Source organism: Periophthalmus magnuspinnatus, chromosome 12 (genome assembly GCF_009829125.3).
Source record: "Periophthalmus magnuspinnatus isolate fPerMag1 chromosome 12, fPerMag1.2.pri, whole genome shotgun sequence".
NCBI classification, from domain to species: Eukaryota; Metazoa; Chordata; class Actinopteri; order Gobiiformes; family Gobiidae; genus Periophthalmus; species Periophthalmus magnuspinnatus.
In genome coordinates this window covers 12,930,149-12,944,050 of record NC_047137.1, presented here as the reverse complement: position 1 = coordinate 12,944,050, position 13,902 = coordinate 12,930,149, and the positions used below count along the sequence as shown (strand labels likewise).

General features: G+C 40.1%; 1 protein-coding gene across 2 annotated transcripts in view; it reads right to left on the bottom strand.

Annotated features, from left to right (window-relative positions):
- Window positions 1-11,019, bottom strand: part of stxbp1a (syntaxin binding protein 1a) — a 35,562-nt gene extending 24,543 nt beyond the window's left edge. The window contains exon 1 of one of the 2 annotated variants that reach the window (XM_033976280.2): window positions 10,907-11,019. In XM_033976280.2, the coding sequence (XP_033832171.1) occupies window positions 10,907-10,943 (37 nt within the window). In that variant the 5' untranslated portion in view covers window positions 10,944-11,019. The remainder of the gene's footprint in view (window positions 1-10,906) is intronic. The other variant, XM_033976279.2, reaches the window with a different exon arrangement.
- Between the last annotated feature and the right edge of the window lie 2,883 nt (window positions 11,020-13,902).

The window sequence follows — 13,902 nt, the reverse complement described above, 5'->3', positions numbered from 1 at the left end:
GCTTGTCATTTTGGTCTTAAAATGTCTGTATTAACCGTGCCCACTCCCTGCTAAGCAAGCGGTGTGGGCAGGAAGGGGCGTTACCTTGGATAGCCTCACTCCTCCTCGCTACAGGTGATATCACACTCCCTTAGTCTTCTTTATACAGTCTATGATATTAACCAGTACCACTGTAGGGGCTGAAAAAGGTATTTTTATTTCCATTAAAACATGGTCAACATACTACAAAATGTATCCAATTGCATTATTTATCCAGCAAGTACCTATTGGACATCCTTGTATGAATAAAAGTTCAAATGACATGAAACTATCTAAGCCAACATTAGCCAGTATCAAGACAGCTAATTTTCCTGGATCGGCACCAATATTCGATATCCGTAACAGTATTGGTGCATCCCTATCAAAAATACCCTCTCAGGGATTTCAGCAGGTCTTGTACATTTTGGAACTACATTTCTTTATTGTATAAGAGTAGAAAATACAGATGCTTGTCACTTTTACCAAGCAAATCTCCACATAGAGGTACAACAGCAAATAAACCCTTTTTAAAAATCAGTTCAAATTCCAAAAATGTTGTGCTAAAGTGTGGTCCAGGTGGTTACAGTAGCACAGTCCCATTGAGGGTGAGGGAACTGTGAATGACCTCCTATGGGACATGAGCTCAGGGAGTAGACCTATATTCTGCTCTATACACACAGACACAGGGATCCACCACTCTGTACTGTCTGCAACACTGGTCTAGACTCAACAATGACCAAACAGAACCAATACACAAACATTTCTTACAACTCTTTATGTAGCCTGTGTGTCAGTAATACAACTAAGATGATTTCCTCTGGTCACTGTCAGCCAACTACATTTCTAAAGCTATTTCATCATTCTGCCATTTTAGCATCCAGCTCCATTATTAGCCTCCTCAATCTCACCATCTCCTCTTCTCCACCACTATCACATTTATGTTTGGTACAGTTTGGTATTTCAATGTTTTTGTAGTTGAAATTTAAATCAGAAAGTGTTCATGAAAATTGGAGATTTCTACCATGTTATAACATTATTTCCTCATCAAAATATGGCTGAAGAGGGTTTAGATCATCCATGCACGTTTGGGTAATATAGCGATCTCTCACAGATCCTATTCAAACCCACCTTATGGTTAGCAGTACGATTCACCCATGCTCCCTCAAGACAATTTTCCATAAATATACAAAAGCATGATACAAAACACTACAACTTCACAAACCTGATGCAATGTGCAGCATTAGTGGGATACACGCTGATTGTGTTGTAATAGTGCTCTGATTGGGGGAGTGACTTAACGCGGAGAGCAAAGGGAGGGGGGACTCAGAGCGTCAAAAACAAAAGTGAAACTTATAAAACATGTTGTTTTCGGCAAATATAACAATTTCAAAACAATAAAAAGTAACATGGTGATCTAAATATATTTTGTTAGCAGTTAATAACTCATAGAAGTGTAATAACCCCCCAAAAGTTTGTGAAAAGTTAGATTACTTTGCTAATATGAATAAACTTGTGGGAACATAAATGTGCATTCTACAGTTGTTCAATATTGTGAACAAATCAGACATGACTATTGCTGATACTGCTTATTTGGGAGATACTCTATAAGATATTAGCTTACCAAGTTGAAATTTCTGGACATGTTTATCTCACTTATTGTAATGGACCTAGTTACCTTTTGTGTCAGCAGAACAGTGACATATAAATATATTTGGTGTCAGCAGAACAGTGACATATAAATGCAAAGACCTTACAGACAGAGCACTTTTCTTGGGTAGCTCTCCATGATAACAAAGCAGAGCAGGGCAGGGTCAGTCAGACAGAGGAAGGAGCTGAGCAAACACAGGCAGCAGCTGAGCAAACTGATGCTCCACAGACACAGCTCCACACCGGACTAGCACTGGAGACGGAACAACAGCAATATACAAGTTTAAAGGACTGACGGATTACACAAACCATGAGACAGGAACATGTACAAGAATAACTTAAAATCAGCTACATACCCCATTTTCAAGGCATTTCAAAGTCCCAAACATCCAAAATCCTTCAAGTTACAGATTTTCAACACAGGATAATAACAATTTTGTTCATTTTCCTATGTATTCATACTTGTTCTGAAAAAAAGAACCAATCTAACACTATTCAGGAAAGTAATCTCTATGTCTGTTCAGTCTTAATGTATTAGTTTCAGCATACATTTGTATTTATAACGCAACAGTTCTCTAAAAAATGCCCCAGCAATGTCTTGTATCCATAGAGATAATATTGCATTTCTTGGAATGTCCCACAGTATAGCATTAAACTTATCTTAGGTGACACCAGGTCAAGTGGCAAGTCCAATTACACAATTACAATTACACTTTTCCAGGCATTTTCTCTGCAATAGAAATTATAATAAATGTAGTGTTATGAAAAAATGCAAGATGGTAGAACATTCTAGGCACAGTGAAGGTAAAGCTAACAACACCTAGCATACTTCCAGTGTAGCCTACTGGGCCAAGACACATTTTGCTCAAAAGCATATAAAAAAAGGGTACAGAGCCTTTAACTGTCCTTTGCTAATCACCAATGTCACTTACAAGACTTAGTGGCAAAATTACAGATACTTTTTTAATAATGTAACGCTAACAATCTACCAGTGCTACATAAGACAGACACAGAATAACAAGAAAAATGTGTAGACCTCTAATGCTACGCTACACTATGAAACTAGTCAATGTACTTTTGCTAAATTTAGCCTTTCCCCCCCCCCCCCCCCAAGTACTTCCCTCTTACCCTCTCCTCATGTTGGCTTTGGCACGTCAGAATGCTAGCAGTAACCTAGCATCGTTAGCTAACTTCTTCTTAGCAAAGTCAGCATGTAGCATTAGCCTAGTGAGCTGTTGTGTCAAATTATTACAAACAGATGTGCTATTTCTACAAGGTCACAATTAAAAAAAACATTTGTAATTTGTATTTAGAGTTCTTTGGGAGCAGGGTAGCCCAAAAATGTCTTAAAAATGTGTGTGTGTTCCTCGTATAAGAAACTACTGTAATGAAAGCCAAATGATAATAGAATAAATTATAGCTTTGACCTGTTGCAGACGCCATTTTGAGGACTCTTCACAATTCAAAAGATGTTATTTTGAATTGTTTTTTCATAATTCTTAAAGATGTACTATGTGACTTCTCTGACGTACGATTCGCCACCTGCTTGTCTCTACAGAGATGTTATTGCTTAGCCTAGAATGTTCCACAGTATAGCATTAAACTTATCTATCTCCAACGAGACACGCAGCACCAGGGCCATGTTATAAGTCACATCAGCGGAGAGAACAATAAAAACAAATGCAGAATAAATACACAAAGCAATAACATCTCCATGGAGACAAGCAAGTGAGCTATCCTCCACCTGAAAAGGCGCATAATGCACCTTTAAACCCATGGAGAAATTGCATTGCTACTTTTACTTGTCACAATTCACTTTTGATGCTTATGCTATTGAGGCTAAAGCCTGCCAAACATTACAGCATTTTTCAGTCTTAAACGACAAATTGCGCAGACCATAGACATGAGGAGAATTGTACGAGACTATAAATCTTATGAGCCCCCGAGCGCAAAGACTGCAGCAGGATGACAGTGGAGAGACAGCACACCACAAGCTAAAAATTGAGCATTGCACTTCTGCTTTAGATGCAAGTCAAAACTGTTATTATTATTTGTGAAATGTGGTGCAATAGTTCAGATAAATGCTTTTAACGCACAGAAGCTTTACCCTGATCCTCGCTGCGTGGATGTAAACAGACCCATGTGTGGATCTACCCTCAACCTTTTACTTTTTAAATAATGCTTCAAACTGGATTTTAGCGCTGTTTGTGGGCTGGGTCTCATTATTTGTGGAGGGCAAATTCTAATGTATTATATGGATGAATGCTGCAGTTTAACTTTACAACTTAATGAGAGGTGAGTTATAAAGTCGCGTAATTATTTTCACTATTTCCTGCGTATCTTGTGCCTCTGTGCTTTATTGGTTGTTGCCGTGGTGATGTTTTATGGTTACAATATGATGAAGCAGCTCAGAGTTGCACTGACACCACACACGACGAGACCAGCGGTTTAAAAATCACATATGAAGATCCAGAGTCGAGTCACATCTCCCTGAAGTCGAGGAGAAGCAAATCAGGTCCTAAACTGGGCAGATTATCCTTGAGTCTAATTCATGGCTTTGTTTACAATGTCCCACCATAGATTTACAGCAGCTCGGGTCAGTTATGGCAGGACACTGAGGAATTATTACGGCTCTCACTCTAATTGGTAAAGGCCTATTCATTTATTTATTTCAATTTGATTTTTTTTTTTTTTTGCCTGCCAATTGAAATCCTGACTAGACATTTTGAAAGCCAAGGGACAGAAGGCTGCAGTTATGTAAGAGCGAACCAGTCCAAACCAGACCGGCATTGTATGTGGGCACAAACATACAAACTGCAGCAAATATGACATCACTACAGGGAGAGTGAGAGAGGTCAAAGGTCAGAAGGGACAGGAGACATGTTTCCCAGGACTTTCACAGTGGAATGCTTAAGAAATGATGAAGGAGGCTCTGAAGGACATGAGAAAAATGCTGACTGAGTGGGTGCAATGTGATTTTATCAATAAATTAAGCTACTATGGCCTATACTACAGAAATGTATCACATGATTATATATTTAGTATTTAGGCATATATTTTTACTCCTTTAAAAAAATATATATATAATTTAGTCACAGTCAATAGGCCTTCCTTGTAGTACTCATATATAAAAACGTGTAGTAGTAGTAGCTTTTAGAGTTGTCAAAAGCAGGCTATTTAAATACTAAAACTAGTATCAAAAAGAGATACTCATTGGAGCAGGTATCGGTACTAAAAAAGTCACATTCACAGGACAGAAATTAACCTTTCCTGAATATCTTTAAAATGATCTTGAGCTGTATCAAGAAGTATAAGACACATAGACATGGACCACTGTGGAACCGACGACTGAGGGATTACACAGATATAAGGACACATGGGAATGTAAAAGAAAGTACTACCATTTAATGTTGAAAATCCCTTTCTTATTGTGTTTTTTTATTATTGTGGTATCAGAATTGGTATTGAGGATTGAGTATTAAGTTTTAGTATGGTGACAACACTAGTAGGTTTGTACATTACCAGATATATTGGCCTATCACATTTCTTTCCTGCACATACACATACACATACACATACACATTACTAGTAGCCTATTGTAAAATGCTATTAGAGTAAAATTACAACATAGACTGTTCCACTGTATTCTATAGGGAGACAGCATTAGCAATTCAAAATAGCTTCTTTTGAATTGTCAAGTCCTCAAAATGGCGTCTATAACAGGTCAAAGCTATAGCCTGTTTGATTATCATTTGACATTACATTAGCCTCAAAACATCACATAAAAACTACTATAACCATGACAACTACTCGACTATACGACAATGACACCAGAGCCTCTGTAGTGGACATGATAATGAGCAGACATGATAAGGGCCACATAATAAGTATTTCTTAAATCTAACGCTAACTCTCATCTGGCCTCTAATTTGTGAAAAGTGTTTATTGTGGCGAATCGTTAAGATGCTTAGAATGCATAAGGTAAGTGAGGAATACTTTGGACTACTGGAAACATGAACAAAAAAAAGATATTGCATGTTTTTAAGACACAGGGCACAGCACCTTTAACACACTTGTACCTTTAAATAGCACATTGATTGAAAGAGCAACCACCTATAAATATCTTGGGTTTTGGCTTGACAAAGATGTATCCTTTGAAAAACAGATTTTAATCATTTTATAGAAACAAATCTTGTGTCGCATTGAATTAGAGAAAATAAATTGTTCAAGCAACCTTTCTCATGTAGATTTCAGCCTCTACTTTGAAACCTTTAGACTCACTCTTTCTCTCAGCCATTCGTTTCATAACAGGTGATGAATTAAAAACCCATCACTGTACTCTCTATGAAAAAGTAGGTTGGCCATCGCTGTCTGTCAGGAGAGAACAACATTATATATATCACGCCTGACATGGGAAAAAGGGCTACTACTACTACTACTACTACTACTCTTACTTTGGTGCCACAAATGCAGTTTAAATAATGTGGTAACAAACTTTTAAACTCACACCTGCTCCTGTTTTTAATGTTTTAAATGGACCTATGTAATTATATGTTTTGTTTGTATTTTTCTGTATTTGAACAGGGTGTTCATGAAAAGGAGAACTGTAACTGGGCTCTAACTGTATAAATAAATCTAAATGAATAAATACATATAAGGAGCTATAGATGCTGATGAACTGGATCCTGAAGTGGCTGCAGCAGACAGTTCATGATTTGAAGGCTGTTACATTTGGAGCATAATCAGAAAGGCCATATTCTATAGAAAAGTCTTTGCTACAACAGGCCCGCTCTTGTTCACATCTAAATTTCACTGGGACCACAGCACATCCTTGTTCATTACTTATTGTTCTGGCATTGTCACAGTCTGCCTCCTCACAGTGTGACACTATTGCTCATATTGCTCCAGCCCCTCTCCCTCCGTGTTTCTCCACAGCAGAAGAGTGCAAATACTTGAGTGTGTATAAAACAGTCTGTACTTGAGACCTTTACAAATATGTTCTGAAATACATAAGAATCCCATGTATCTCATTGAGGTATATTGGTGTAAATGGGCATCTGGTGTAAATGTGGGCCATATTACTTATGCTGTGACGCCCACTATGTTTGCCAAAAAAAATGGATACCAGGTACTAACCAATACTGAGACAATAGTATAGAAGCTAGTTACTCAAATTTAGTTTTAAATTTGAGTATTATGACAACACTAGTCTAGTCAGTTGCTGATTCAAACCCACACTGTCACTGTACCCTTCGGCAAAACCAAAGACTGCATAAAGAAGTAGACTAAGTCAGCGTGACCTCACCCATAGCTTTCGGCTCCAGTCAAATGAAGCTCATCGAGGCTAGCAATTATAGCGGCGAATTTGGAGCCGAGTTGCACATTTGGAATTCTGACCACGAGTATCATAGCAACCAAAGAGCCAATCCGAAGGCTGTTAAAGATAATGCGCCTTCCCACCTGCAACACTGATTTAGCATGACCTCAGGGAAAGAAGGCGCCTGATTTGTCTGCTATTAACGTTCATATCTTGAATCACGGACATAATAGCGAAATAAAAATACCAGGATCATGTAGAGCGGGTTAATACAAACATTTTAAGACCCAAATGCCTGACAGCAGCATTTACAGAGAAAGAGTTGACAGTTTTCCAGTGTAAAGTGAACTGGAGCTAGAGTGGATGGAGCAGGAAGCATGCCCATGATCACTTCCTATTTGGAACATGGCGGTTACCAGGTTATCTATGTCCATTTATATATACAGTCTATGGTTTTTATACCCCCTCAGCTGCTGGTTCAAACCTAGACTGTCAATGTACCCTTCAGCAAGACACTAAATCCACCGTGCCTTCCTTGCCTTAGTGTATGCATGAATTAACTGTTCCTTGAAATGAAAAGCACTTTGACTGCCACATTAACTGAGTTCAATTTGGGGTTAATAATTTTTCATACTGTTTAATGAAATATGGGTAAGGGTCCCATTCATTTTAAACATCTCTGTTGTCACCTGTTTAAATTGGGTAACAGTCTGGTTTAAACTGGTGCACATGTGTAGTAGTGATTGATGAAATTGCTATTGGGAATCAATGCGATGCCCTCAGCTGTGTAACACTTGTGGAGGATGGTGTCGGATTACGACACCATCCTCCACTTTCCATTTTCTTATGAAATTTTGTAATGGATTTATGACAATTTATGACATTTTAGTCCATTTTGATCAAATAAATCTAATATAATCAAGCAGCAGATAGTCATTTAGGTGCTTTTATTTTTGAAAAGAGGCTATGTAACGTTTTGAGATCCCTGGAAGTGTCACTCGGAGTCTGAATTTTTAAAATAAATACAGAAAAGTTGGCGGAGATAGGGGATAGGTGAAAACAGATATTTTCTGAGCACTCACTCCTCAAATGCAGGATGATACAGGATTACTCAACCATGGATGAATCGATCAAAGTATGACTCTTAAAAGACCATCGACTTGATTTTGCACAATAATGTCTGTTTTAAAGGTACACTGCAGCAGCCTAAGCAGGGACTCTCAGACTTCCCTCACTCCAGACACACCCTCTAGCTCCTCCGGTGGGACCCCAAGACATTCCCAGGCCAGCCCAGAGACATAGTCCCTCCAGTGTGCCCTGGGTCTTCGTCAGGGCCTCCTCCCAGTGGGACATGCCCGGAACACCTCCCTAGGGAGGCATCCAGGAGGCATCCTGAACAAATGCCCAATCCACCTCATCTGCCTTCTCTCAACGTGGAGGAGCAGCGGCTCTATTCTGAGCTTCTCCTGTGTGACCAAACTCCTCACCCTATCTCTAAGGGAGCGCCCAGCCACATGTGGTGAATCAGCACAATGCAACAGACATCTCTATTATATGGCTGAACAAAATATCAAAGTCGAAATTGCAATATGAATTGGAGCAATGATCAAAATGCAAAACTGCAATTATTTAGATCAAATGTCCTCTACAAAAAAACAAAATATTTTGATTGTTTATTAAAAAAAACAAACTTGTTGTGTCTGTATTTTAAACCTCTACATACATGTTCTGAATTGCTCTCAGTTGTTTGGTGTTATTTACAATGTGCACTTTGAACAGAATCTTACTTTGAACATGTAATCATAATCCCAATACTATTAGTTTAACAGGTCACATTCCAGTCTTGTCTCTGATGCTAATGCTCCTGGAGTCGTTTACACTGTGCACTTTGAATGGAATCTTCTTTGAAATGAAGAAGATTCCATTCAAATTAGATGTTGCAAATCTAATCCCAATTAGATTTCTATTTTTTTTTTTTTTTTTAAATATGCAGCATAATCTGTACATCTGCTGTATGTGAAAACTAGATCCATAAAACAGAGAATGGACAGAACTGGTGCTGAACAGAGAGATTTTTAGAATGTTAAGATATAACGCCTTTAGCCTTGTTTCCACTTTTTTTGTGTTGGATCAGACACTGCAAGTGTATTCACTGTCTAAAGTGAACTGTACTGTTCGGTTTGAGGGGTCCAAGGTGGATTCTAGCTCCCAGAGGATTCTGGGCCAGTACAGTTTGGCTCCCAGGTCCCTTTAGCTAAGGTGAAGCTATACAAGAAATGAGATATTTGGATAAGAGAGAACGCAGAAAAACAGGGCGACAAAAGCAGATGTAAACATAAAACAATAACTGTATTATTGTATATATATATATATTTCAACACAGAGCTAGAACACTAGCAGCAGTTGTTTTCTGTTTATTGATGCCCGGCACTTGCATCAAGATAAAAATGTAATATTTCCAATGCATTATACATTTAACATGAGCCAAACCCAAAACATTGTATTAAGAGACAGTAAATGTGCCGTAGAGGCGCAAAGAAGTGAAATCAACACAGTGGAGCACTTCCTGTTTTACCACATGAAATCACAAGGTGGTGGAGTGTTTTCTGTTTGAGAGAAGAATACAGCATAAATATACAGGGTTTGTGTGTTAAACATGTGGCTGAAGCAAAACACGACTCAAGGTCTGTTTGTGACAAGGAAACAGCATTATAACATAGATCAGAAAATACAATAAAATAGGCCCTTTAAACATAGGTTTGTACACATTCTCACATCATATTATCCTCCAGTATATATATATTTTTTGGGTCTCCGGTGAGGTTTTGAATGTAAATAAATAAATGAATGGATGAAACAGTCTTCTCAACAGCTCTCACAAACGAACATTACTATTCGACCCCCCTTGAAAGCCATAAATCACATCTCACTGCACCCGACTCCACTGCACCCGTTTGACCCTCCTTACACCTCCTCCTCCTCCATCCTCCATCCCTCCATCACCTCTCCTCCGCTCGGGCCCTGCATCCCCTGCTCACGCACGCGCCTCTCCTCCCTCTCTCTCTCTCTCTTTTTGCACCTCTCCAGCCTCCCTCCCTCTCTCCATCGCAGCAGACGAGTGGCGCAGAGGAGTACACGCGCATCCCTCCCTGTACCAACAGCAGAAGCGGCCTTAACTTTCCAACGCATCCGCCATTAGCACGGTGCACGGCGGTGTGAGGGTGCGGAGGAGGCCGGGGTGTGGGGCGGGGGGTTTCGTGATCGTTTGATACCGAGACTTGAGAGACGCGCAGAAATAGGGCGTGTGGAAGTCGTACTTTGCCGCATTTAGGCCGTGTATGGATTTTTGAAATACTGAGATTGCCACACTAGTCCAGTTTTACTTCTGGGTTGCTCTTGGTTGAGTCCTATACTTAAAACTTGCTTTATAGCTGGCGTGGTTAATTTTTCTGACTTAGTCCTGGTTTAGATCTGGTTCGTCCTTACGCGTAACGAGTGTAAAAACGGTGCGTAATGGGCCACGCTCCTGTTTTCCCATCGACGCTAAAAACGAGTAGGGCTAAAGGGCGGGTGTAGGTTTCATATGCACCCCCCTCCTAGGCGCATCCATCCTTATAACACACACGTACACATTTATACATTTCGGCTTTTACGCACGAAGCAAATTCCACAGTCCATTCGAGCTAATAAAGGAATTACGCAACGGCGGATGCGAAGTGGCCACTGCAGATTATCCGGTTTAAACAGCGCACAATAAGCGCCTCCTTCATCCTTTAGCTATATCCACCATCCTCATCCTCGCCCAGATGCTCGGCCAGACAGGCATCCTTGTCTCGGAACCGTAAACGCGCACGGTTCTTAAAGATATCCAACAAATGCAGCCAATTACGCACGAACGATGATGTTAAAACGAGAATGACTTACTCTCTCCGACCACCGCCTTTAGTCCGATAGGAGCCATGATGCAGCGACTGTAGTGCGACCCTTCCTCGGCAGGCTGGCTTGCTTCGCTTGATGCTTCCTCCCCCTCCCCTTTGGTGTGCGCGCGTGCCCGTGTGAAGTGCGTGAGCGTGCGTGCGTGCGGGTTCACCTCGCGTCTCTGCGGAGGAGCCTGGAGCGGAGACGTCAGTGCGCATCCGTTCGCTCCGAGCTGCTATTGGCTGGATCTAGTGCCAGTACAGCAGGAATAAGCGTCAGAAGAGGAGTTTGGAGATGGATTGACAGAGTGAGCGCGGATTAGAGGAAAAAGACCCAAATATTTCAAGTAGAAGAAAAAAGTAATGGTCAAAGAAATTACTCAAGTAAGAAAAGTAAAAGATCTCATGTCATGCTTGAGGGTGTCGGACCCTGTGAGGTTAAATGTGTTGAGGCACCTTATTTTGTCTGGAGATATTAAATTTGACTCTATAAATTCACACATACAAGGTTTCTCTTATTCCCTTGTAGATCTACGGGACCAGTGTAGCCCCATCACTGTTACCACTTTATCCTCAAATGTTAACAAACTTAAACATTCTTCTGGGCAGATGCTGATATATATATATATATATATATATATATATATATATATATAAAAAGATTCCCCTTTTATTGTGAACATCATCTGTAGTAATGTATATCTCCAGTTTATCATAGGGTTACTGGAGATCACACAGATATTTTATAATATTTTCTCCTGTCGTAGCCATTGAGATGTTACAGAAACTTAAGAGAATGATTGAACTGCACCTTCATGAGTTTACTCTTCTTTTCCCTGACGACAACAACATAAGCTCAAAACAGCACGATATGATACATTTCCTCTCACAAATAGAGGCCCTTGATCCCCTGATAAGGCATACATGTATGTGTTTTGAATCTAAACATGGATTAAAAAAAAAAAAAGTATCTAAATTTTATTTTAAAAATATTAGCAAATCTCTTGTTCACCACAATCAAATCGTAGAATGCATGCACAATGACAGTAATGACATTTTTGCTCATAAAAAAGGTATTAGTCCTGTTGGGAATGTGTCAGATTTGAAATATGTGGAGTCAAAGCTAAGAGTTTGTCTAAATATTGACAAATTTCACCATATTGCACAATTATACCACTCTGTGATATTCAACACCAAGACCTATGTTCCAAGAAAACATGATCTTACCAATTTTATTATGGTATGAAAATGCTTAAAGAGGTTTGTAATAAAGAGACTTCAGCTATTTGTATCTACTTTTTAAGTGTGTTTACATAAATATTTTATTAATCCAGGCGCATAGAGTCTGTTGGCCTCTTGGGTACTTTGTACTTACAGCTGAATATCCATTAAGGTAAAAAAAAGTCCCTTGGCATTAATGCTGATAGTATAAACAATGATATGGTTGTTGTGATCTTTTTGAGATGTTAAGGACATTAGTTTGAAGACAACATTAGTTTAAAAACTCGGGCATGTGTGCATAGCTTAAACAACGTGGCTTGATTTAATATAAAATGTGCTTAGAGAAAGTTGTAATATCTAAATAAGATGGATCACGATGAAATATCTTGAAACAAGTAAAACTATTTTTAAAAATGTACAATTTTTATTGACAGTCTGCTTAAGTTAGTTTAATTATGCTAGATAATCTTTTTTTGCAGTGTTCAGAGATTTGAAATACACAGTGTTATTTCTTTGAGTCGAACCTCAGCAATGTACAGTCTAGACTAGAGTTTGAATGTATCTACAGACTGTGCTTTATGATGCCACAGGGGGGCGCTGTTACACAGGTGATGTATAACAGTCATCCATGCATAGTTTATCACTTGTAAAGCCTTCATGACCTTCAGGACCAGGAGCTCAAGGCTCATGTTCCAAACCTCATGAAGCCTGGCCCCATCTTGCTTCTCTGAGCTTGAGCAGCTCATCCAGGGTTTTGCTGCATTGCTCTTTGACCTGCAGGAGGCGCTCTACTGTGGAATCTTCAGTAAAATCACAGAGCAGAGAATATAGGTCCTGGATCCGGGTCTGTGTGCGAACCAGGTCTTCTGTGTCCCTGTCCAGGTCTTTGAGAGAAGTCTTCAGATCCTCCAGTATTGGGCTCAGGGATCCAACGTTCTCCAGAAACTCTGTGAGCAACTTCACCACCTTCTTCACTGTGTCTTCATTTGAGATTTTCTCAATATGAAACACTGAAGCCACAGCTGCCCCAGCGGCAACTGCACCGGCTGCAATGCCCGCGACCACCAAAGACATCCCCCCGGTCAGAGGGGCCAGAGCCATGATGCCTGTGATCATCCCTCCCCCCACACTCACCCCAGCTGTACCAGCCGCCACAGTTGCCCTCTGAGGAAGGCCGTCCGTCCTCTGCCTGGTCTTCTCACATATCTGATCCAGCTTGTACACGATCTTCTTCAGACGCTCATAGCTGTGGTCCAACGCTGAGGTGAAAGCTCTGAAGTCACTGCGCAGGTCCATACTGCTCCTCCTCACACGCTGCATTCTGAAGCTGAGAAGGTCCAATAAAGGGGAGCTGCACCAGGTAAAAAGAGGAGCTGGAGCTGAGGCACAGAGGGGAGACAAATGCAAGCACTAAGAAGGTTCAGAATAGTACTGATAGTCCCGGTCAGGTCCTAGTTTAGACTTGTTTTAGTCCTGGTCTAGGCCAGGTCTAGTCCTGGACTAGTACATGTTTAGTCCTGGTAGTCTTTTGTTAGTCTATGTTTAACCATTGTTTACTCCTGGTCTAGTCCTTGGTTAGTCCATGTCTAGCCCGGGTTAATCTGGTTCTAGTTCTGGCTTAGTCTGGTTCTTAATGAGATGAGCATGCACAAAGTCATTCTGGAGGAAAGGCGGAGCCTGAACTTCAATTAAATATTTGGTATAAACCAGTCTAAAGCACAAGTCTATGCAGTAATCACATAATAATCCAAATCGTGCAATGCACCACAAATAGTTTATCCC